A 27,260-nucleotide genomic window follows, 5' to 3' on the forward strand; every position below is an offset into this window, starting at 1 on the left:
ATGCAGACTTATAAAGCAATGGATTACATGCGATTGGCTAGGAGTTACCCAGCTAATGATGTGATGATGTACAGCTGCTAGTCTTACCGCTAGAACTATGCTGCATTTCCATTGATGACAGCCGACTCGTCAGCAAGATCTCGAGCTCTTCACTTTCAAATTACGTCACTTGAAGCGTGATTGCATCACTCAAGGCCAGCTAGAAGGCCTCGACCATGACATATCCTAAAGATCAGTCCCACCAAGAAAAAATAAATCAATCTGATTGGCTGGTGAATCTGACAATCTGTCTTTAGTTGCTCATTCATTTGCACCGTTGAGGGATTCTGAAGAAATTTTTAAGGCCTGACGAGGTGGAGCACAAACTCACGTGCTTTCAGCTTCGGGCATGTGATTTGTGAAACAGTTGTCACACTTCGCTTGTAAGCATCAATGAATGCATTTTGAATGGATAAAGTTTTTTTAAGTTTTTCTCTATTTGTTTGTAGATTAATTAAGAGTGGAAAGCGATTCAAAATACATAGGCAAAAAAGTGATTGAGAATGAAAGGATGAAAAATATGTATTTATTTGGCATGTTAGAACTATGGCACAATTAATTATGTCATGTTTCTCACCCACACATAACATACAGCTTCTGAGTCTTGTGGATTAATGTTATGCTGCCTTTATGTGATTTTTGGAACTTCAAAGTTTTGGACCCTGTTGACTTGCATTGTATGGACCTAAAGAGCTGGGATATTCTTCTAAACATCTTAATTTGTGTACTGCAAATAAAAGTCATTTGGGATGGTATGAGGGTGAGTAAATGATGAGAGAATTTTCCTTTAACTTTTGGAGGGGAATTAACCTACAAATGGCTAACTTGTAGTTGTCTATGCATATTAAGTTATGAGAAAATATTACACAGTGGATAAGTTGCAAAAAAAAAAGTCAAGCAAATTTATGTACAGTATGTGGCAGTCTGCTCATCCCAACTGCTCCAGTGACATTCTCCTTTTGTGTTTTTCCCCAGACCCACTGGTAACAAACCTGGCAGCAGCCCCAAGGGCCAAACTCCCGACGAGAGCAACCGCCGGACAGACGCCAACTCTTCCGTCTCAGACCTGGCCAACTCCGTCACCAGTGACATGCTAATGGTAATGTGAAGATGTGACGTCTGTCTTTGTCACGTCTCTTTTGTTTTCCTTGAAATTTGCATTCCCTTTGTTTTGTTTGTAAGGAAGCACTAGTGTTTTGGTGGGTATCCTTTAAACACAGGGACACCGTCACATGTAATTGGTACTCTCCTTTACTGCAGTCAGTCATACAGGGAGATGTGTCAAAAAGAACTTACCTCAACTAGAGGCCAGTAATTAGAACTGGTTCATTGTGATGCAGGGCCCGCCGAGGCCAGTCTTCACAGGGACTACATGTTACGTGGGTGGGAAGGCATCTTTTAAAAGAGATTGTGATGAGGGCTAATGATGGTGCCTTCTCCTTAAGAGGGCATAGGCGCTGTTGTAAGCACCAACCTCTTGCAGCTTTCAGTCCCACTGCGGGGTTCCGGGCACTGGAGCATGACATGTCAAATTAAACCCAACTTTCAGCCGAGGTCCTGACACGAATGAGAGTTCATTAATTTGATATGCCTTTGGTTGTCGGACCCCTTTAAATGATGAATCACTAAGTTGTTTGTAAAGACCACCAACTAGAGTCCCCAATAACTTGCCCTTCAGCAAAAATGTAAATGAAGCTAACAGCTTTTTTATTCGTTAGTGTGAATCACGACTCACGCTGCAAATATTTTTGTCTCTTTTTTGGCAGGTTTTTTTTTTGCTGTTGTTGTTAAATGTGACAGTTGTGTAAACTAAAGAAATGCAGTATATATGTCTATGTATGTGGCAGTGTTTCCTACAGATCTCTATTTGCAACAGCATGGAAGCCTATTAAGTTCATTAGTCTGATTCAAACAGATAAACTTGTGAGTTTGTGAGTCTTTTTCTCTGATTTATTAAAAGAACCAGCTGATTAGAGTAATTATTGCTGAATCGGACTACACTGCGTGTTGAGAGTAAAAGTTTGGTCAACTCCTACCGTGTAACGTGTGGGCGAAGATGAGTCCTACGCAATCCATTTTTTATTAAATAATGTCTCTTTTAATACCCTTTCTGTTCTTTAGTCATTTATTTATTAAAAACTAAAAAAATAGAAACATTTAATTCTAAACATATTGCACTGATGCATTAAAGAAAATTTGTAATCTTGTTAAAGGGATAGTTCACCCAAAAATTTAAATTTTCTCATAATTTACTCGCCCTCATTCCATCCCAGATGTGTATGACTTTCTTTCATCTGCTGAACTGAATTGAAGATTTTTAGATTAGAATATCTCAGCTCTTTTGGTCCATACAATGCAAGTGAATGGGTGCCAACATTTTGAAGCTCCAAAAATCACATAAGGCAGCATAAAAGTAATCCATTTGTTAAATCCATATCTTCAGAAGTGATATGATAGGTGTGGGTGAGATCAATATTTAAGTCAATATTTATTGGTGATTTTGGTGATTCACATTCTTCATGCATATCGCCATCTACTGGGCAGGGAGAATCATTTCTAGCAAAAAAGGACTTAAAAATTGACCTGTTTCTCATCCACAACTATCATATCACTTCTGACAACATGGATTAAAACACTGGAGTCGTATGGATTACTTTTATAATACCTTTTATGTGCTTTTTGAAGTGTCAAAATATTGACACCCATTCACTTGCATTGTATGGACCTTAAGAGATGAGATATTCTTCTAAAAATAGTTATTTGTGTTCTGCAGAAGAAAGAAAGTCATACACATCTGGGGGTGGCATGAGGGTGAGTAAATGATGAGAGTATTTTCATTTTTTGGATGAACTATCACTTTAAATGCTCTACCAAAACACTTTTGTGAGATGCACGCTGAACTGCCGCAAGCACTTGCTCTACATATCGATGTAAATATTTGTAAATAGTACAAATTGTCCAAGGAAACAATAAATACATAACAAAATATATATGTTCAATATAATGAATGCAGTGTCATGAGATTTTTATATTAGTAATCATATTTATTGATGGAATACATGGAATTTTGTGAAACAAATGTGAACGTGAACAAAATTAAGAAAAACTAATAATAAAATTACATCTGTGAAATTAATATTTTAATATTTACCAAGTTAGAAGGTCAACTGTGTAATTAACAGCATTAGCTGAGAATTTCTTTCATATATATGCTAAAAAAAAACATTAGATTGTAATCTCGCAACTTTTGCTGTGGCACTGTAGATTCAGTGCAGCTGGACAGCAGTACAAAAAAACTACTATGGGGTTTTGTTAATGATTAAATGTGAAGAGATCTGGCCTTTTAACAACAATGTTAACCACATTCATTTTGAAGTTGTCCCCAGGCTCTGAGGAAGATGAACACGAAGGGCCAGTGTGCGAGAAGTTGGGTCGCATCCAGTTCAGCGTGGGCTACAGTTTTCAGGACTCCACCCTAACAGTCAAGATTCTAAAAGGTCAGGATCTACCTGCAAAAGACTTCTCTGGAACTTCAGACCCATTCGTCAAACTCTACCTATTGCCAGACAAGAAGCACAAACTTGAGACCAAGGTCAAAAGAAAGAACCTCAACCCTCACTGGAACGAGACTTTCCTGTTTGAAGGTCAGACCCTTGCAGTATTTCATGACTCATCTAAATTATGTATTTTGAGTGTCTAAACTTGTTTTAATTTGTAGGGTGATTAGATCTTTTCATAGATTAGTTTTATCTAATTCATTGCATGGCATGCTAACTGCAACTGCATCTAATAATTCAGATAATTAAAAATACATTCCAGTATTGTGGCAGACGAGTAAAGCAATACAAAAAGTGACTTTAGAAGTCAATACAATTGTTTTATTTCATATTGGACTATCATTGGCCTACAGTCCATAGCAGTCCATTTTGCCATTTAATTTGTTAATCTGTTTGAGGTAGACTTATTGTAAGGGCTTTTTATTCAGGGACTCATCTACATACATGCATCAGGCATGTCACTTCGGTTGTGTCGCATCATAGACAGCGTTTAAAGGATTCTTTGTCAAGTTAAACGCGGTTTAAAACATATGTCCCGTGCATTCGAAGTTGCGCTCCATCCAGCTGTTTTGAAGACAAGAACATGTATTCATCTTGCGCTGTCTACTGTCAGTAAAGCACAAAATATACTTTGGTTTTGACGCAAAAGCTTAGTGTATGCGATTATGTGTACAATCCAACGCTCAGCCTTTTGAAGTATACTCCATTTGACTGTGAGCGCATTCAGGCGGTTGGCACGGCTACGACAGCTATTTCTCTTCTGGAGTTTAGACCCATAAAGATGTCTTTATATTCCTTCAGACTCGAGTTAAACAAATGCAGGTATCTCCTGATCTCTTCACACACGTGCTCTTGCCCATCTCATCCACTTGCACTTTTCGGAAAAGCAACAGCTCAGTTGTGAGCTCAAGCACTCTGCTGATGACAAAATTGTATTAACGCGTCCTATACACAGACATTTAGTATTCGCGTCTATCAAAGTAGACTTTGGGCTTTAGTGTGGTTTGTTGCCTGTTAAGCTGCTGTTGCGCTTACTGCCCCCTGCTGAACAACACTCGTAAAAACATGAAGGTGGTACAGTCCTTCAAGCTTGAATTGCTCTGATATTAGGAAAATTCCATAATACAGTCCGCAGGAATGATTTGACCCAGCCCGCTTGTTTCCTCTTGCCACACCTCCTCATTTAGTCTTTTTCATGTTGATTGTCTGCACCTGTCCCTCATGTGTCTTCATCTATAAATTGTGCCTTCTTCCTCTTGTGTTTGTCAAATTGTTTTTTTTTGTCAGTTCGTCTGTTTCTGGCTTTGTTTGGCTGTTTTTTTCTTCTTTTGTTTAATAAAAATATATGTATTTTCACTCATTCCTGCATTTGGGTCCTCCTTCCTGCTAGCGTTCGTGAAAAACATAGCATGAGTTTTGACTTGCGACATCAATTCTGGACTACTTTTTAACAGGAAATGACTGACTGACTGACTGACATGCAGGGCTGGTAATCTGGTATACCGGGCATTTTCCTAGTGGGCCGATGCACTTTGGGGCCGATCAGGGAGGACCCGAGGGGTCCGGTGTGTGGTAAGAATGGGCTGTGATAAGCTAAAATGAGCCGCCGCGTTATGCAGAAAAGGACAGACCCCCCATGTAAAGCGACCCACTACAGTTAATTTTGTTTATACAGTATGTGCCATTTTAGAGTGGGTAAATCGGACATAGATGATACCACAATAAGAAAATGGCACAAAAAGAAATGAAAAAAAAAGACAGAAAACTACAACAAAATTAGATATGTGGGCAGACTTTGTCCACATTTCTGTTTGTACGAAAGTAACACTAAAGGGAGTATACAATGGTCTAGTTTGCTTGCTCCTAAGTGCCCAAAACCAAACCATCATCACAGGCCCTCATAATGTCAGTCTGGAGCCTTTTAAACATGTTTTTGTTTCCTGGTGATGAAACCTGTGCAGCTTGACCAAAAGGTACTGTCGGGTAATCTGAATGGAGCTTGTGATTTTCTTGGTACAGTCAATTGCTTGCCAGTTTTGTGTTTTGCAGTATCCAGACGGTCAGTGAACAGACTGTGGACGGTCTAAAGCTGAGACTATTAATATACAAACTGCATTTTTTAAACCTCATATTGAGCAGTTAATCATTTCGGTGAGATACAGAGCTAAATATATGCTCATCTCTTTCCCAGGGTTTCCTTTTGAAAAGGTGGTGCAGCGCACATTGTATCTGCAAGTGCTGGATTATGACCGTTTCAGCAGGAATGACCCTATAGGAGAGGTCTCCGTCCCCCTGAAGAAGATTGATCTGGCTCACATGCAGACCTTCTGGAAGGAGCTGAAACCCTGCAGTGATGGCAGTGTGAGTAAACGTGTGTGTGTGTGTGTGTGTGTGCGTGTGTGTGCGTGTGCGTGCAGACAAATTATTCATAGTTCAAGTTTTTTGCTTTGTTGTAAGATCTTCTTTAAGAGTTATGGGTGTATCTTTATATATTGACTTCATTTAAAGGGGTATAATGAGGGAAAATAAATTCCTGGATCTTTTAAAATAAAATTATTTAAGTACTATACATTTTAGAATTCAAAACTTCCCCATCCATCAAGAGCATTCATTGACACCTATCTGCAGCAGCTCATTCTGTACTACCACAATACAATGAAACACAATAACATAAGACATATGAATATGTTTACATGTAAGTGATGCCTATTGGTTGATCAGAAACTTGGCCCGCCCAGTCACAGTGAGGTAATGAGGTGGAGAAAGGATACACAAAATTATTCCTAAACACCAGAACAAGTAAGACATAGGGAAAGTCTGCCAAACTTGTATTGTTCTTGACTATGTAGCACCTGCCAAGCTGCATATCCTTCAGAATGATCCCCATGTTAGAAATAAGCAGCTGAAGTTCATTTTAAACTAATCTTAACAGTTTGAGCACATAATAGCACAGATTGTGTTGTGAAATTTTCAAAACAATGGAAGTCCATAGTATATCACCATTCATATATGGTAAGCATGTATGAGTGAGTGTTTGGAGGGTAGAAACCCATAGAGGAAAGTGACTGGAACATTTTCTAGATGTAGGTAGATGTTATCATAGTAAGTTTAAAGATTTGGCATGAGGAGAGAATTTGAGTGTCAAAAATCCAAAAGGGAACAGCAGATGCCAATAATAGTCAAAGAAAGGAGTCCAAAGAGATGAAGTCACTGAGAGGGCAGGGGCTGTCTGGGGACAAGGAAAATAATACCTTAATTGTTCAGTGGGTAGAGTGAAACCTGCAGAGCTTGCCATTCCTCAAGTAATGACACACTGGGTGCTGTCAAATATTTTATCCCGTTACACAAGAACAAGAGAAGTACAAGTGTTTTATTAGCACGGATAGTCTTGTACTTCTGTGTTTAGGATTCTGGCTTGGGGCACTCTAAATGATCTCCCACAGGTACTGTACATTGACTCTTAAGTGAAAGTCTGCACTTCATCATCTGTGCTGTGGTTATTCTTTGCAGCTGCTTGCTTTGGAGGGTTTGCAGTAAAACTTGTTTGTTCTTTTTAGTGACGATAGAATAATATGTCATCCAAGCTGATTTATCAGCCAATATTTCAGGGAATCAGGGGCTAGATCTCATTGTTTTTACTCCATTCAATATTTCTGGAAGGTTTACATTTGAACATCAATTTCTGTAAACCTATATATCATGACGTATTTGCCTCACACACACACACACACACACACACACACAAAAGCTATTGAACATATAGATGCTATGGGATCGTTAGGAAACATGGTACAGTTAATTGAACAGATTTTGATTTAAATTTAGTTTAATTGTGTTCACTTGTTTACCCAAAAGATAGGCCTATAATCAAAAATATAATGATATTGAAATTTTTGTTTAGGGGATAGAATTAGAAAATATATATGCTAAAATATATTCAGTGTTTCTCACTGGTCCTCACAGTGCTGTAATGTGAGATGTGAGGTTAAGAACTTGAGACCAGTCCACGAGATGCATAAGCGCAGCTTTGATATCACTTAAGAGATAACGGCAGCGCATAAACAGAGAGAGAGAGAGAGAGAGAGAGAGAGAGAGGGAGAGTTGGCCAACTTTGTAGTTGTAACGGAAAAACTTTCACAAAATGTTTTGTGTTTTTCACGAGTCTATGATTTCAAGTCAAGTCTCAAGTCAACTGTTTATGTGACTTAATTGACCAAGTCTCAATTCAGACTCAAGTTCCATCTCTGATATATGTGTATGTGTATATATATAAAATGTATAAATTACAGATTTTGCGGTTTCAGAAGGAAATTGGTACTTTAATTCACCAAAGTGGCATTCAACTGATCACAAAGTATAGTCAGGACATTCATGGTGTAAAAAACAGCACCATCACTATTTGAAAAAGTCATTTTTGATCAAATCTGGACAGGCCCAATTTCCAGCAGCCATCGCTCCAACACCTTATCCTTGAGTAATCATGCTAATTTGCTAATTTGGTACTAGAAAATCACTTGCCATTATAGCAAACACAGTTGAAAGCTATTTGGTTCATTAAATGATGCTTAACATTGTCTTTGTGTTTGTTTTTGAGTTACCACAGTATGCAATAGACTGGAATGCAGTGGCGGCTGCTGGTCTTTCAAAGAGGGGAAGCTCATTTTCGGCCTACATTATAAACTTATTTGAAAGTAAATTCTGCCCTACGTTCCTTTTCGAGAAAATGCACTGTGACTCTGTCGTACCAACTAGGCGTCTTTTCCAGTGACTTGACCAGTGTCTTCTCAATGGCCAGCAGAGCTAGGCTGCTTAAACGACCTTGGCCCATTGTGTTACGGGTGTAGGACTTGAGACGCTTTAAACAGGAGAAGCTCCTTTCTACACCTGCAGATGTAGCTCCAATTGTTGCCACTAATGAGAACAGTTTGTAAAGCTGAGGCATTGCACTGTCCAACTCCATGTCTTTGAGGAACACCAAGTAATCACACAGCTTTCCCCTGTTACCCTGCAAGTCCTGATCTGAATACAGGACTTGAAGTTCAGACCTCAGTCTCCCTGAATCAAAGTGATGGCCATAACTTTTCAGGACACTTTGGAAGGCCTCCTCTGGAAATTCTTGTCTCATGTCATCAAATTTCCCTGGATTGACTAATTCTAAGAAGAGCATACTTTCCAAATTTGAAAAACGTTGAGGAATCTGCTCCAAGATGTTATCAAGGATGGCCATGTAGAGATTTCTGTAGTGCTCTTGGGGATCCTGCAATTGGGTCAGACGGCGCTTTCTCATGGGCTCATCTCGTGGGTCTGATGTGAGATCTGCTGTTTTGGCATAAACAGCTTGGAAAGCCCCCTCTGACCTTTTCTCTTTGACAAATGCAAGAAGAGATTCAATTCTTTTCTTGCAGTAAAAAACATCCATCGCCCTCTGCTGGACAACATCAAAGACCACATCAGTCTCAGTGAAGATTTGTTCATATGTGTACAACATGAACACAAACTCAAAATCCTCCAGTTTCCTCAGAAAGCCTTTGGCACAATCCAGTGTATCATCATCAATTGTCGTGTCTGCAATGATGTTTTCAAATGTCTGCAGGAGGCCATCATAATTGTTTGCCACAGTGCTCACTATCCGTGATGTGAAATTCCATCGAGTAGGAGCGTTTCTGGGCAACCTTGAACAGCCTGCAGACTCCAGAAAAGACGTCCTCTTTGTGGATTTTGAAAAAAATGTGCCAAACCCAGAGAGTGATGCAAAAAAATTCTGCACTCAGGCAAGCATTTAGCCCCCTGTGACAGCACCAGATTCAGTCTGTGTGCATAGCAATGCACAAACATTGCACTTGGGGCTATTGCTTTCACTTTGGCCTGCAGACCATTGAGTGCTGAAGCCATGACAGCAGCCCCATCCTAGGTCTGTGCCACAAGCTTATCCTTAAAATTGTAGGCCTGCATGTTCTCATTTAAAACATCAAAAACGGACTGAGCATCTCAGCCCTCCAGAAACATCAAAAAATCCAATAAAGCGCTCCTGAATTTTACCTGCACTATCCACATAGCGAACAATGACAGAGAGTTGGGCACGGCAGGATATATCAGTTGTTTCATCCACCTGCCATCCAAAAAGGGAGCATCCTGAATTTCATCTCTGATCTGATCAGAAATGGTGGCTGCAAGAGCAGAGATCAAGTCATTTTGAATAGTATGGGACATACCAGAAAACACAGTTGAGGACTCTAATTGTGTGGACAGTACAGAGTCATATTTAGATAATGTTTCTGTGAACTCCCTGTAATTTCCCTTGTTGGATGATTCACTACTCTCATCATGTCCCCTAAATGACAGCTCCTGTCGGCCAAGCAAGGATGTTACATCAATAAGGCGGTTTAGGAAGGCCCTGTTTTGTTTGACTGTTTCATTATGTTTAGTCACTTGAATGCGAGCACCTTCATTGATTGCATGCTCAACCCTGATCCTGCCCATGCAACTTAATCTTGCACATGCACTCACATGTTCATTGCTCTTTTCATGTCTTTTATATGCCCTGTCAAAGTTAGACAGATCTCCAAACCCCACTTTTGACCAAACAACACATCCGTGAGATGGTTTCATCAAGAGGCATGGCCAGCAGTACATTTTATTTGTCACAGCACTTCCAGTCAGCCAGCTAACTTTGTCATACCAGGAGAGCTGAAAAGACCTGTTATTTTTCCCTATTTTTTGCACTAAATCAATCTTAGGTGTTGATCTGCCCTGCTGTTTAATTCTAATTTTTTTCTCGTAAGGAAGACTTTCAAATGGCTTCGCCAAAATCAGGTCGACAATATTAGCACCGTCTGCCATCGTGCGCAGTTTCACCCGTACGACACTAGCCTAGCCTACTGTATGAATGAATGAATGAACGAACGAACGAACGCTCTAAAACAAAATATATTAAACTTGGTAAAACTGAAACAAGGAATGTGGTGTATAATTGTGTGAAATGTATTATGCAAATTGACTAGCAATTTCGCCAAACAAATATAAAGAAATAGGTTGCAGCAGTTTGTCTTTCGACTACACTTGAGAAATCCGTGATGGGACTGAGCGCGAAATAGCTTCAATGACTTCTTATAGTACAGATTCGCTGTCAATCAAAAGGAGATGCAGTCTTTCGACAGATCCTCCAATCATCACGCGGAAGCCCGGAGTCCGAGCCAGCCCACTCCTCATTCACCCCCAGAGACGCTGAGCGTCCATGGGCGGGACATAATCGCAGCATTTATCCAATGACCGTCTATTTTCGGAGCACTGAAAAAAACTGTTCAGAGCAGCCCCATTGAAGTCAATGGACGCTCGGCTTCAACAGGGAAATGCACTGACGCTACGGGAATGTATGAGAAGTAAATCGAGTCAGCTGACCTGCTATATGTAATGTAGCTGATTCTGAACGAACTCGTCTTCGAGATGAACGTGTTCTAACGCATTTTTAGTCAATAAATTGTTTACACAATAGTACATATTTGACCATTATTTTTTTGACATTATAGGGGAAGCTGAGCTTCCCTTGCAGTCTTAAAGAAATCCCCACTGCTGGAATGTCTTAAGGTCAATATTAGTTCAAAACTGTCAAAAAAGAAACAGCTTTCTCTAGAAACTCGTCAGTCAATCATTGTTTTAAGGAATGCACTATACAATGCTTGAAATTGCCATTTCCTACAAAGGTGTACACTACAGTCTTCAAAGAACAAGGACAGAAAGAGATCTGGAATACAAGTAAACAAGTGGATAATAAGTACATCAGAGTCACTAGAAATAGAAACCTCACATGTCCTCAGCTGACAGCTTCATTGAATTCTACCTGCTCAACACCAGTTTCATGTACAACAGTAAAGAGAAGACTCAAGGGTGCAGGCCTTATGGGAAGAATTGCAAAGAAAAGGCCACTTTTGAAACAGAAAAACGAAAAGTAAGGGTTAGAGTGGGCAAAGAAGCACAGACATTTGCCAATAGATAATTGGAAAAGAGTGTTATAGATCTTAACCCCATTGAGTATTCGTGGGATCAGCTTGACTGTAAGGTGTGTGAGAAGTGCCCGACAAGACAGTCACATCTATGGGAAGTGCTATGGGAAATATGGGGTGAAATACAGGGGTGTGACAAATTTCAAATACTCAAGTTATTGTAATAAAGTTGTTTTCCCAGGAACTGTACTTTTTTAAATAGTTTAAAAATGTTATACTTTACTTTTCTTGAGTACATTTTAAGTGCTGTTACTGTACTTTTCATGTGTTATTTTCCCACTGTCTGTGTTCGCTACTTCCCTGTCCTGATTTTATATTTATCTATCAACATGATTGGCTACGGAGAGTCTCCTCACTCCCATCAAATTTAACTTGCTCAAGCCAAATATCAGCATTATTTCTGCCTCTAATTTGAAGAAACCTTTCAAGGTAAATTTCATATTTCTGCTAACTAGATTCTGTGTCTCTAACGTAGCCAGTAATTTAACTATCACTGAGATTATTGGGTTGCTGTAAGAAATTAATGCAATGTTATCAATAGTGCTGGGCAATAAAACAATCCTGATGTTTATCAGAAAAAAAATAAAAAAAATAAAATAAAAGATGGCCTCAATATCGATGATAAACTTTTGAGTAATGTTCTATACTTATTCTACATCTAGAACAGGGGTGGTCAATACATCAAATTGCGATAGCAAGACAACCACTGGTTGGTTGATCTAGATAAAATATAAAATATTGACTTTTTATTTCCTGACATCTGTAGCTGCGCGCTGTTTTATTGACAGGCAGATAATGTTTGTGCGGGTTACATGCGCTTGTGCTCCAAGAGTGCTAATGCACTAAATGGTCAAATACACTTTATAATTTCTCTTGATGAGGCATTAATGTAAACGTAGTTGATTTGGTCTAAAGTGAACATGAACAGTGGGACAAAAAGCGTATTTGCATCAAAATGTTGGACTTGATGTGTAACCAAATTGAGCACTGTCTAGTAGACTAAGTCATAAAAGGCTATTAATCAAACAACAATAACAAGATATTGAGAAAACCACTCACAACTTTTGGCTGACTAACTTGATTGGCTTTAAAAGTATTAATTTAATAGAATAAAACAGTGACATTTTTTATATTAATAATATTTTTTTATAATATTGTTAGTTTTCTTTTGATAATACCAACCCCTGATGTAGAGATTGTGTTAATTGGTATAATACATTACCAGGAAAGTAGAGATGATAAAATAATTTATAATTATGCTTAGCCTTTATCAAGATTTTGCTGGTTTCTGATAAAAAAGGATCAACCTATATAGAGCAATACTTCAGGCAAAAAAGGCCCATCATCAATCACAAATACACTTCAGAAAATTGTGCATCATGCATTAGAATGAGAGCACAACTATTTCTGGGCTTAAAAGATACAAGAACTAAATCAATGTGGAACATTGCAAGTCAAAAGGACTTTAATGTGGCCCACCATGTACTACTTACTGAAGATATAATTTACTCACCCTCATGCCATCCCAGATGTAGATTACTTTCTTTCTTCTGCAGAACACATATTAAGGTTTTTAGGAGAATATTTCAGCTCTGTAGGTCCATACAAAAGTTAGATGCTCCAAAAAAGCACATAAATGCAGCACAAAAGTAATCCATATGTTTCCAGTGGTTAAATCCATGACTTCTGAAGTGATATGATAGGTGTGGGTGAGAAACAGATCAATATTTAAGTCCATTTTTGCTAGAAATTCTTCTCCCTGCCCAGTAGATGGCGATATGCTTGAAGAATGTGAATCACCAAAAACAAAAGAAGAAGAAAGTTAAAGTTAATGTGGAGATTGACTGAGCAGGGAGGAAAATGTATAGTAAAAATGTACTTAAATATTGATCTGTATCTCACCCAACCTATCATATCACTTCTGAAGGATTTAAGCACTGGAGTCACTTGGATTACTTTTATGCTGACTTTTGTGATTTTTTTGGAGCTTCAAAATTTTGGCACCCATTCACTTGCATTGTATGGACCAAAAGAGGAGTGTATTCTTCAAAATATCTTAATTTGTGTTCTGCTGAAAAAGAAAGTCATACACATCCAGGATGGCATAAGGGTGACAACATTTTAAGAGAATTATAATTTCTGTGTGAATTAATCCTTTAAAGCCCGATGTGGCCCCTGTACCAAACAACTGCTCTACTTCCGCTATTGTGCGGGACATATTATAAAAGTGTATAGCTTTCGCAAATCAGTACACAATACTCACTACTCAAGAGTACTTTTAAATGAGCTACTCTTTTGCTCTTACTTGAGTAGTTTTTAGGACAGGTACTTTTAATCTAATCAAACAAAATTTTTAAGATGTAACAGTACTTTTACTTGAGTATTATTTTTCAGTACACTTTCCACCCCTGGTGAAATGTCACCTGAGTATCTGGACAAACTGACTGCTAGAATGCCAAGAATCTGCAAAGCTGTCATTGCTGCACGTGGAGGATTTTTTTATGAGAAGTTTAAGAAGTTCTGCACATTTTTTTCTAATTGTAATAGTCATTTTTCATGTTATTAATGTCCTGACTATACATGATCAGTTGAATGTAACTTTGGTTAATAAAACTACCAATTTCTTTCATTAATAGCAAAATCTGAACATTATTCCAATCTTTTGGCCGCCAGTGTGTATGTATATCAATATGCATATGATGCTAAACACTGCATATGGTGTCAGACCATATCGGGATGCATTACAAATGACATGCAACTACAGTAAATGTGTGTCGTCATACAGAATTATAATGTGTGTCATCATAATTCAATGCAACTGCAGAAATATACCTTTATTTAAATATAACTTCTGTGCTTTTCTACTCTTCAGCCTCCATTTATATGTTACAAAATTATCATGGTAATAATAATAGCCTATGGTACTATTTTATATTCCAAAATAACATTATTAAAATTACATATATACATACTGTATATCAAAGTGGCTGGTAAAATTGGTCATTCACCTGCCATTGTGGCTGGTGGGCCAAAAAGTTTTCATACCCTGCATACTGTATAATACATTATAATATACTTCATATGTGCATGTTTCATTCATTCAGATTAATTCTATACAGCCAAACTAAATTGCCCCTCTTGTCTCCTATATATATATATAGAGAGAGAGAGAGAGAGAGAGAGAGGTTGAGAGAGAGAGTGTATAGTCAAAGGGGCAATTTAGTTATGGCTGTATAGAATGAATCTTGCAAACACAGTTGGAGACACAAAAGACATGTTAGACTGTAGCATAGGAATAATCATTTGAAGAAATGCAATACCTTATTCAATATACAGTACAGTGTCATGTACAATGACAAATATGGAATATAAAATGCTGTGTGAGATATACAAAAATGTTGACTAAAATGTATACATTTCTTTAATAAAATATAATAATAATAATAATATAAACTTAATAATGATAAATAAACATATTTTGTACAATGAGATATTGGTATTAGTCACTGAAAATCTAATTTAGGTTTTATAATATTGCTCTTTTAAAAATATTAGCTTTTTATTTGTCTGGTTATTCCATATAAACAATAAGCTGGCATGACAGTGAGGTGATTGGGAATCAGTGAACCGGTCCAGCCCTGAACTGACCTTACTATCTGTGTTCTTTTCATCAGGGGAGTCGAGGTGACCTGCTCGTGTCTCTGTGTTATAATCCCACTTCCAACAACATCACTGTGAGCATCATAAAAGCACGCAATCTCAAAGCCATGGACATTGGGGGAACATCCGGTATGAACTTTTGCCTATTATTTCTTCTGTAAAATGTATGGTGGACTTCTGAAGTCTATGGGTGATTGTTAAGAGTATAGAGACATGTAAGCTGATTATCTAATGCCATAATGGGCCACTGTCTACATACACAACATCCTAACTAAAGAAGAAATGGAATTGTGAATGTTTTGAAATGTTTTTCATGGACAGCAACATTGTTAAAAGCAACTCATACACCCCACATATAAAACATTTCTCAGTTGAAGCATATAAGAGACTTGACTACCATTATCAAGCAATTCTAACATTAGCATGTTGCTAAGCTAACTTAGCTAATTTGATTATCTAATAAGCGCTGTGTAACACATGCAAGTAAAATAATACCTTTTTAATTACCTTGAACTATTTTCTATTGATAGTTTTTTACTGAACAAACAGAAACTGCCCAATAGGGGAAAAACACTGTTCCACAGACTGACAGGAACTCAGTGGCAGGGCTGGAGAAGGGGAGCCTCTAGTGGCACAGACCGACGGACAGACAGACCGACCGACCGACCGACCGACCGACAGACAGACCGACAGACCGACAGACAGACAGACCGACAGACAGACAGACAGACCGACAGACAGACAGACAGACTGACCGACTGACCGACTGACCGACTGACCGACTGACCGGACTATCCACATGCACATTTGACAATGAACTGGTACAGGACAGAGAACACAGGAAGATTAAATAGGGAAATAAATTAGGAGGGTAACGAGGGAAGGCAGGTGAAGCAAATTAACTAATAACAAGGTAACAAGATGGCGGGGCCTAGACGTGAAACAGGAGCGCACATGCAAACAATCCTGATGGAAGCCATGTACTTACACTAAGCACAAATGACAAGACAGAAGAGCACATGGCAAACAAACAATCATAAACATGTACTCAAACAAAAAAGAATGACAGAAGAGTGCATGGCAAAAGAACCTAACCTGAAGCCATGCGCTCACAAACCCAAGACATGGAGCATGAGTGTCCGGATTCCGACACCAGAACCGAAACCGAATTAGACAGAAGAGTGAAGACACCATGCTCCGAACATGAAAAAAATTATACAGAAGAGTGCATGGCAAGGAAATAAATCCTGAAGCCGTGCTTTCACACAGAGACACAAACAAAGACAGATGGAGCACGTGGCCAGGAAATAAACACTGAGCCATGTGTTCAACACAAACACATAATATGGATGTCAGGATCCCGTTACCAATCAATAAACATCATTGACCAAAGTGACAGGATCCTGACAATTATGGCCAAAAAAGCTATCTAGGTAGGCAGCCCTCAAGGTTGTGAGACATAGCCAAGGTTTGCAAGGTCATTGTATATTTGGCCATTATACAAGTTAAAAGGGTTTGATTCCCAGAGAACACACAAACTGAAAATGTATACCTTTAAATCTCTGTAAGTCGCTTTGGATAAAAGCATCAGCCAAATGTATAAATGTAAATGACTCTGTGAGTTGCTTTCCCAAGCATCTTCTAAATGGATAAATGTAAATAGTTCTTTAATATTGTGTGTGTTTTACTGAATGCTTATGGGATTCCTATGAAAACGGAGGATCCTTGTCAAGGTGTCATCTGCAGAGTAATCATTATGGCACCAAGCACTTCTTGAATATAATTTAGAATTCCATCACAAGAATTGTAATTCCCTCTCATTGCCTGGACTCCACTCACTGTGGACTGTTTCTTCTTTGTGGGTGTTTCAGACCCCTACGTTAAAGTGTGGCTAATGAACAAAGATAAACGAGTTGAGAAGAAGAAGACAGTGGTGATGAAGAGGTGTTTGAATCCTGTGTTTAATGAGTCGTTCCCCTTTGATGTCCCTGCTCACGTCCTTAGAGAAACAACCATCATCATCACAGTCATGGACAAGGACAGGCTGAGTCGCAATGATGTCATTGGCAAGGTGTGATGTGAAGAGGACACACACACACACTCGCATACACATGAGGGCTGGGCAATGTACTGTATATATACTGTATCTGTTTGTGAATTTGCTGATTTTGAAAGAACAATAACTGTATATTTAAACATTTCATTTGGATGCATCTGTTTATGTGAATCGTTGAATCAAAGTTTTGAATCAATTGATAGAAATGGCCAGTTTGAACTGAATCATGGTAATGAATTGAACTTACCATCTGTAAAGCTATTTGTATTACTGAAGTTTAAGTCAGAGATGCTATTAAAATGCTTTCACACTTGCAAGTCATGAGACAAGGTAAGATAGAAACAAGTGAGAAACAAGTGTAGTGGCATCCTCTTTAGGAAACTTAATGGGGTCATGACATGCCTTTTTTTTATATTATGATATTTTCCTTGACATTAACTTTAAATTAGTTAAATATTAATAAATTAGTTTTTTGCACAAAGAAACAATCAGATATTTGTAAAACACGATCATTTTTCACCCTCATTCTGACCCCCTGTCAGAAACACTCAGTTTTGGTGCTGCCTCTCCTTTAATACTTGACAGTAAATTCCCAATGTTCTGATTGGCTCTCTGCTCTTGACTGACCATGATAATGATTGAGCATTTTAAGCAGCATGGGACTTCACACTGCTCCAGTGATCTATTGAAGATCTGTGTGAAGATAGGGGCCAGTTGGTTAGCACAGGATGGAAGACACGCTGGTCGCCATCTGGGCCTGAAGCCTTCCGCATCTATTGTTTCCGAAAAAACTGGCACACATCATCTTCACAGTTTTTAAGTGCAGGTTGAGTAGAAGGAGGGGGGAGGAGGGAGGTTGCAGGAGGTGTTGGTGTTTGTATGAAGTGAAGGTCAGAGTGGGGTGTGAGATTGGCCCTTTCAAATCTGCAGTTGAGTTGTTTCATGCCACTCCACACTGATGCAGGGTCGTTAGCTGAAAACTTGTTTTCCAGCTTCTCAGAGTAACTTATTTTAGCCACTCTGATTTCCATATTCAGTGTTTCTGTCCTGATTATACAAGACTTTATCCCCACTCCTGTATGCATCCTCTTTTGATGACGAGTTTTCCTGTAAACCATGGTTTATCGTTATTGAATGATAAATAAGTCCTAGTAGGAATGCACATATCCTCACAAAAACTGATATATGATGTAACAGTATCTGTGAGCTCGTCCAGATCTGTGGCTACAGCCTCAAAAACACTCCAATCTGTAAAATCAAATCAGGCTTGTTGTTCCCGCTCTGCTTCATTGGTCCATCTCTGTACAGTCTTTACTACTGACTTTTAATTTCTGCCTGTAGTTTGGAAGAAGATGAACCAGACAGTGATAAGTGTGATTCCCAAATCTGCTCTAGGGACAGAGCGATATGCATCCTTTATTGTTGTGTAGCAGTGATCCAGTATATTCCAGTCTCTGGTGGGGCATGTAATGTGCTGTTTGTATTTGGGCAGTTAACGTGTGAGATTTGCTTTGTTAAAATCCCCAATAATAATATTTGTGTTCACTGTGTTCACGCACGCGTTTGGCCGATATACACATTCCCCAGAATATGCGAGGAAAACTTCCGCGGCGAGTAGAAAGGCTTACAGTTATAAAAGGGCACTTCCAAATTAGGACACCACATCCTCTTTAATGTTGTTACATCTGTACACCAACTTTCCCTGATGTAAAAGCATGTTCCACCGCTTCTCATTTTCCCAGTTAACTCCGCGATGTGATCCGCTCTGAACAGCTGAAAGCCCGGCAGATGTAGCGTGCTGTCCAGAATGGCTTCACTCAGCCAGGTTTCTGTGAAGCACAAGGCAGCAGAGTTCGAATAGTCCTTGTTTGTACATGTGAGTAGATGTAGTTCGTCCGTTTTGTTTAACACAGCTGCGCCTCCAACTAGAATGTCCAGAAAAACATCTGAATATTCGAAAACTGGGAAAAGGTTGACTGGTATATGCTGCCGAATGTTCAGCAGTTCATCCATGGTAAAACTGACTGGAAAAAGATTACTAAACCCCAGACAAACAAACAACAAAAAACTGAAGAGCTCCAAACCAAGGCAGCCATTCGCGGCACCATCTTCTCACTCATATCAATGTGGAGGAAGTAGTGAATCGTGAGTCGTTATGGCAGCTTGGTTTCAACAAATATTATTTTTGCAGTATAGAGGAAGTTTTGAGTTCTGAAACTTACAACATGTTTTTATAGCACAATGACCTCTTATTTGTCAAAAAATGTCATGATCCCTTTAAATAAAAAGTGCATTCATATAAAAAGTGCATTAAAATCATTGCCATATTTACAGTGTTGCCAGCAAAATTTTCATTAATATATTGATTATTTAATGTATTTCCCTGCATAAATACACACTCATGATCCAGACAGTATTTACAGTATATCAGTCATGCCACAAGGACAATGTCTACCAAACAACATCACTTACAACAAACTGTTGCAAACAACTCATTACCAGCACAGAGATTAAACAAGGCCAGATTAAACATCTCAACAATATTCACTTATACAAAAATAAGCATGTTTTTGTCTTGCAAGATGTGTAATTGCTGCTAATTCATCCTCTTTTTTCATACCATATTTGTAGATATATCTCTCATGGAAGAGTGGTCCAGCGGAGGTAAAACATTGGAAAGACATGATGAGCCATCCGCGCACTGCTGTTGCCCAATGGCACGCTCTCAAAGCTTGAGGAACCGGTCCACCAAAAGTAAACGAAACCCATCAAAACCCTGTTGATATGCACAAGTTTAAACACGGGGACCAAAAGCCATCCAACTATCTTTCTTTCTCTCTCTGTCTGTCTTTCTCTCTTTCTCCCTTCTCAAATTTTCCTGCAGTTTGGTTATGAAGAGACTGGTTTTGTTTACCACTTTTATTTTTCCCAAAAAAGAGGCTAAGCACTGCCAATAACATTGGAAGAGAAATGTAATGGAGATGTAAACAGACTCCTCTTCCTTGAGAAAAAAGTCTGAAAACTCAACCGTTCTTTGAACAGTTGGACCGCCAAACAGGGTGACATCTATCATCGAACTTCATTCGCTGAATCTGAAACAGCTGATAACAATCCACAAAACAGCCACTTCTATTTTTTTGTCTCACCTCCCTCATGCCGTCACCTCTAAGCATACGGAAAGATCCAGAAGGATCGCAACCACAGTGCAATACCTAGTTGAAGGGGGGATGAACTTGTTGTTTGTTGGACTTTTGATCACCTCTTGATGTTTTTCTCAGAACAGTGTAAAAAATTGCTCTTTCGCTGGAACTCGTTGTCTGTATGTACTGTGGGTGCTGTTATGTGACAGAAAAAAATGAGGTTTGTTTTTTATTTTGAAAAAAAGAAATACATACATATTCAAACTCATTAAATGGATTTGATCAGTTCAAGTGCATAGAGGAAACATTTGAATGATTTTAGAACTTTCCAATAATTGTGTGAAAGCAAAAAAAGGGGCAAGAATTGTTAGTGCAAGAATTGTAAAAATTGTTTGTGGGTTTGTCTTAGACTCACAACATAGGCCTACTCTACACATGCACTTGAACACAACCACTTGAGCATGACTAGCATTCCGAAATGTGTCTGAATGCAATGCGAAATGCAACACTAGTATGCATTGCATTCTTTGCATTGCCGTAAGGTCAATTTTCTCTTTCAGGTCAACTACTATAGTGTTGAAGCAACTATATGTTTATAGCTAGCTACCTGAACAATAACACATCCGCTTTAATGGCACCACAATTTAAAAGTAACTCTATCATCCCCATGAGTACTAAAGGCTAAAGTACTTTTAGTTTTTCTGTGTTGCTGATCGGATTGGCACAGTATACATGGGGAAAATTGCGCCTTGTCTGTGCACATCGTCTGCGCATGCGCCTGCCGTATTAAAAGTAAACTGTACTAAAAGAGTATCACAGTCAAAATATGCATACGTCGAACATGTTCATATTTGCACGCAGTCATAAGAGCATACTTTGGAAGGCTGAGCACTCGACCCTGTGCGAGGCGATCCGGAACACGGAAAAACAAAGTACACCTGAGCCTTAAGATTTGTTATTGCCACAGTAATGCAAGAATGCATACTAAGTATGTAGGCTACCATGCACTTGCAATGCATTGGCCCAGTGTTTCCATCTGCAGTTGAGTACTTGTGTAGATGTTTCTGGCCTTACAGTTATCCATAGACCATTAAAATGTATTTCCAAAGCAAAGAGCGGTAGAGAAGATAGGGTTGTGTACGTATGCGAGTCTGTATTTGCACACAACTGTGTGTTTGAAGTGTGCGTTGGCTTTCAACTGTAGGAATCCTTTTATCTAAAGCAGCATCCTCATGCAATGCACATGTCTTGCAGAGGGTTGCATCAACCACTTAACCAGTATGCAATAACACTGCCAATGTGAGTTCAACCGCTGCCAATATGCTTTTCATTTGTTTTCAGACAGTTCATTTCCAAAAGGGCTGGATGAGTTCTCAATGTCCCTCGAAATTAAGATTTAAGTGAACATTTATGCAAACTAAATCCTAAGAAAAAGAGATAAGTGAAACCAGAAAATATAACGCAAGTCATGTAACTGTTTGAATTGTCTGTGCATCTGTTGGTTAGTGTGTGTTTGTCACAGTCAGTTGTCAATGTGTTGAGGATTGGATTACAACGGTCAAATGATTGATTCGTAAGTAAGTTACATTTAGTTGTTACTTATGCTGCCTTCAAGTCTTTCTGTGAAGTTCCTACTTACGAGTTCGGAAATTGTAATAATGACATTATTAGATTTGGTTATATATAGATTTGGTTGGATAAAAATAGCCAAATTGCCAAATTCATGCTCATTGATGCCTTATCTGGGTTGGAAATGATGGTTTGGTCAGGCAAATTTTGTCAGTACGTAAACCGACAGTGTTAAACTGTAAGCCTGTATAAATATACTGTATATATCGCCACTTAAACAGCAGTACATTCTGGCCACTTATTTTAAGTTTTTTCAGGCATTGTCCTCTAGTGTTATATTATCTAAATTAATCATATTTCAGGTTATGGAGCAATTCACCAATGATGATCAATAACCATAATATAAAAAATGCATGATTGTTTTTATGATAATGGGATTACTTAACTGTTTTTTAGCCAGTAATTGTGATAAACTCGCATCACATGAGCGAGTCTCTGTCCCTATTTGAAACTCCACTTGTCACAAACACATGAAGACACTTCGACCCGATATCATGTTGAACCCGAAATAATGGACAAGTCGGGATTTTGTTCCACATATGTTCAGATTTTCTACCTACATGCCGCCACGTGAGTTCTCCGTTATTTTTTCTCTGTCAATATAACACTTCTACAGATTCAGAATATTTGTAGGTAGAACTAAATGGCTTTATAATAGATTTGCTAGTGAACGGGACACGTTTTGAGCGTGCACTCCCACTCTCTGAGTGAGAGCAGGGAGATTTCATAGAGCAGTGTATATTTGAGAGCACGCGTTCGGTTTTGTCGCACAGCCAATACATGAATGTGCTCTCGCGTTTACAGTATTATAAAGCCATATAGCTATTGATTATTAAGCTGGAATATGGTCTGTAAAGCTATTAATTTAAACTTTTCTTCAAAGACATTTTTATGGTGTTTATTTATCTTTTGATTTAACTTGTTGACTATATCATCATACACCGCATGTCCCCTGACATGCTCTGGCGCCCCCGTAGGGATGCACGCCTCCCAGTTTGAAAACCGTGTGACTAAATTAATAGAATTTCATGCTGTTGTTCATCAACAGGACACAAAACTCAAATGTACAGTCCACATTCACAGTCACGTTTTATTAAAAGAAAATTCCATGGGTAATGTGTCAGAATACAATGCGTTATAGCATCAGTGTAAACTTTACAATCAGTTTTCTCTTGCAATTCAACTACTGTCACGGTGGAGAAACAGTTACAATTTTAACAAAATTGTACATTTAATGTGGGGCTCAAAGAAAATCCTGATCGTTCTGCTGGTAATATGTTCTTGTAGCATAAGAAATCTTGTAAATACGATTATACCTACATGACTTGAAGGCAGCATTAGCCCAGCTTTGAGACTAGTGTTATTACATTAATGCCAAGTTTCTTTTAATTGTAGATGGAAACTGATACAAGTCCACGGGATATAATAGCAATACTATTAAATGTTGTATTCTGTCTGTTAAAGTGTTACTTATGTAATGGAAAAAAGGCAGATATAGAAAGGGAAGATTGTTACCCGATTGTTACCATGTCAACAGTAAAATTATCCCTAAGGTTCACCATTATGAAAAATTATTATTGATATAATTAACACAGACCTCAAATGGTCCTGAAGATGACTAAACCTCTTTGAAGAAGCTAACTGCTTTATCCATACTTGAAATTAAAAGGCAATGTACTGTAGATAAGCAATATTTATGTTAAAACATTTATAAAGTAAATGTAAGGAATCTCTTCAGGGTAAGGACTTACGTTCATATTTGTACTGCTTTAAATAAACAGATATACACATACAAACACATAAGCAGTCCTTTCAGGAAGTGAAACAACACATGACCTTTCTCCCCTCCATATGCCTGTGCTCCTACTATCAGACGAGACATCAGACGTGAATATCACTGCCAGACGCTTCCCACAGCAGGTCGTCCCGCCCGGAAAAATCACGATAACAGTGAAGCCCTTACAATGGAAGTACCCTTGGCAAGGCAATAAAAAGTAAAGCCACAAAACCTAGTAATAGAATTGCTTCCTGATCTTATCTGTGCCAAGTTATTTCCAATCTTATATTCAATCCATGTCAAGACCATGTAAGCCTAACACTGTTAAACCAGATAACTTTCGCATCATATCAAAAGGAGACATGATGCAACTATCCATAATGCACTATTTGCATATAGCTTGCATATAATTATTTCTGACATGCATAACCAGAAGTTCACCCACTTAGAAAAATAGTCACACCTAAAAAGGACAACTTTTCATTTTGTTTTATTGAATAATTCATGCAAGTGCTTTATCAAAAACACAAGCATCACATTTGTGCTTTTATAACAGTACCTCACAGTACCTCGCCCTTGTAGACTTGCATTGTAAGTGCCTTACTGTATCTGCAATGTATGCCCCTCGTCCAACCATGTCTCATAATAAGACGTAATAATTAGTATGAGATGGAGAAATCGTAAGAAAGCTGATGAGTTCACAAATGTTTTGTTTTTTTATTCCAGTAGTGAAAAACGAACCATCAGATGATGTTGCTACGTTTTTCCTTAGGTTTAACTGCTAACCCAACCCTAAAGTCTAACACTTTACCCAAAACTAAACCTAGCCATGATGTTAAAAGGAAGCTTTTGTGTACAATGGAAGAAAGGAAAAATCAGAGTGTGGAATGAGACGAGAGAAGCGTATAACAGGTTATTAACACAAATTACATTAGTCATTTATTTTGCATAAATAAATATGGAATGAGTAATAAAATGTGTTCATTGACATCCTTTCTTAAAGGAACTTTCCAGGTTCAATACAAGTTTAGCTCAATTGACAGCATTTGTGGCATAAGATTGATTACCACAAAAATTCATTTTGACTTGCCCCTCCTTTTCATTAAATAAAGCATAAATCTGTGTTACATTGAGACACTTACAATGGAAGTGAATGGGGGCCAATCTGTAAACGTTAAAATACGTACTTTTTCAAAAGTATAGCCACTAGACATAAACAATATGCTTGTAAACATGATTTTAGTGTGATTAAATCACTTACTAACCCTTTCTGTGTAAAGATATTGCCAATTTTACAACTTTGTTGCCATGACGATATAATGACAACAAAATGGCAACGGAATATTCCTTTAAAATGAAGTGCTGGATTGGAGGCTAGCTAAAATGTGATGCCTCTATTGTATCGACTTGAAATGCTGTTTGTTGATTGGTTGGACTCTATGGGACAAATAGTTTAATGTTTTTGTATGAGTCACCTAGTACCTCTTCCTATGATTTCACCATCTCTTATCAAAATATTTTGAGTTGTCATGAGATTATGTTGCCCTCATCACAGGATTCAAGACAACGTTCCAAGTTTTCGATAGCCCTGCTTTTGTGAGTTGAGAACAATGAGCACTTAACATTATAAAGGAAAGTAAATACAGAAGAGTGCACAGGTGATACAGCATGCTTTGTTTTGTCTTGTCTTGTTCTATGACTCACTGTGGTGAGGCATCTAATGTGTGCTTGTCTGTTGTACTATATCCACAAGTTTGATTTCAATTTGTTTTAGTTTTTTTAACTGTTGAATTGCAGAAGTGAACTCCATTGTTTTCATCTTATGAAACAAAATGCCAAACCAGGTTTAAAACAACCAGCATTTGAATGGTCACGTCTGTTGTCACAAAAACGGTTACGGACAAATGAATGTTCAATGACGGAGTTGAAACCGAACTTTCATGTATGTGTGCTTGTCAAATTAATGTTATCTGGGGAGCTTTGATAAACAACCCTGATATTTCTCAGCATATCTGTGGTGTGCAACATGATTTAACATGACGATGGTTTATTTTGGCATAAATGTACAGTGTAAATAGATGTAAATCTGTATATAAAAGAAGGAAACTGAATGATGTCTCTTGATTTATAAGCTGAGAGAATGGGGGAACTTTGCTTAAAAAGGTGGCTATAGTAGTAAATATGTGATCGATTTTTTTATTTATTTATTTTTGTCTTCTTTTAGTAACTTGTTAGATTGTGTGACTGGTTTGTCCTTGCACAATTCTAATGTTCTTTAGGGTTTTTCTATCAAAAACGTCAATCCGTTTAAAACATTGTGTTCTGATTGAAATAAATAAGAAAATCATTCTGATGTTGCACCAGCTTTTTTGCCGTAATATGAGTCAATCTGATTTACAATTACCCAAATTTTAATGCCTCAACTGTGCTACCAGCATTCAAAATGAATCAGAGATTTTGTCTGTCTTTTGTTCAAAAAGAATGCAATTGATCCTAATAAATCAAAATTGATGGAAAACACGTCCTCTTTTAGTTTGTGAGGAACGATTTTTATGCATGATGGTCTTAACATTGAGCGTCTTGCTTATCTGTGGCGCTAAACCTGTCCTATCTGACGCAGCTCAGGAGTACAAAATAACCTGGATACCCAGAGAAAAACTCTTTTGCTCAGAGGATGCTCTTTCATTGCTCATGAGACATGATGGATGTTTTATTTTCTTTTATTTAAGGATCAGTTTAGTCTCAGATGGTTCTCTTGGAAATTCTCTTGGAATTTCTTAGAAAAGAAAAAAATAGACTCAGTAGAATACAGTAGAATATTTTGTTATAAGTATTTTAATAGTAGAGCTATAAAATGTTAAGTTAAGATCATTTGTTTGAGTTCATATTAAGATCAATGAAAATTAGAACTAAAATACTAAAAATACTAAATAATATATTCAAAGGGACATTTCTAGCATGCATGGTGTCTGATTTGTTCTGAATTCCACAATGAATACCCATCATGCGTTGACTGGGGAATTTCTCTTGTGAGTGAGGATGAGCCGCTCTTCTTCATCCAGGCAGCGTTATGATCTCGCATGCATTGAGTCAGACTACCACACAACTTAAAATATAGTACTCTAAAAATAAGTTTAAGATTTATGCATTTCAATTTCGGAACAAAATTCCATCAAATTTAATTGAGATATCATTATCAAAACAATATGATAACTATATATATATTAGGGCTGTCGATTTAACGCGTTAATTCAGTGCGGCTAAAAAAAATTACGCAATTAATCGCAATGCCCCCGGACTGTAATAAGGAAGATTCCTGAGAAATGCAAGCTTGTAGTACCACCTGTTTACTCCAGAGGGCAGTAAGTGAAACTTCAGTGGAAGTTCAATGGAAAGGAGGAG

At 38.0% G+C, this 27,260-nt stretch overlaps 1 protein-coding gene across 1 annotated transcript in view; it reads left to right on the forward strand.

Moving 5' to 3' along the window:
* LOC127647336 (synaptotagmin-7-like) overlaps positions 1-26,365 on the forward strand; it is a 223,042-nt gene extending 196,677 nt beyond the window's left edge. Inside the window, exons 6-11 of the mRNA XM_052131520.1 lie at positions 1,015-1,138; positions 3,416-3,683; positions 5,788-5,957; positions 15,271-15,385; positions 17,128-17,327; positions 19,944-26,365. Coding sequence (XP_051987480.1) covers positions 1,015-1,138; positions 3,416-3,683; positions 5,788-5,957; positions 15,271-15,385; positions 17,128-17,327; positions 19,944-20,048 — 982 coding nt within the window. The 3' untranslated portion in view covers positions 20,049-26,365. The remainder of the gene's footprint in view (positions 1-1,014; positions 1,139-3,415; positions 3,684-5,787; positions 5,958-15,270; positions 15,386-17,127; positions 17,328-19,943) is intronic.
* Positions 26,366-27,260: the final 895 nt, after the last annotated feature.

Source organism: Xyrauchen texanus, chromosome 1 (assembly GCF_025860055.1).
Source record: "Xyrauchen texanus isolate HMW12.3.18 chromosome 1, RBS_HiC_50CHRs, whole genome shotgun sequence".
NCBI classification, from domain to species: domain Eukaryota; kingdom Metazoa; phylum Chordata; class Actinopteri; order Cypriniformes; family Catostomidae; genus Xyrauchen; species Xyrauchen texanus.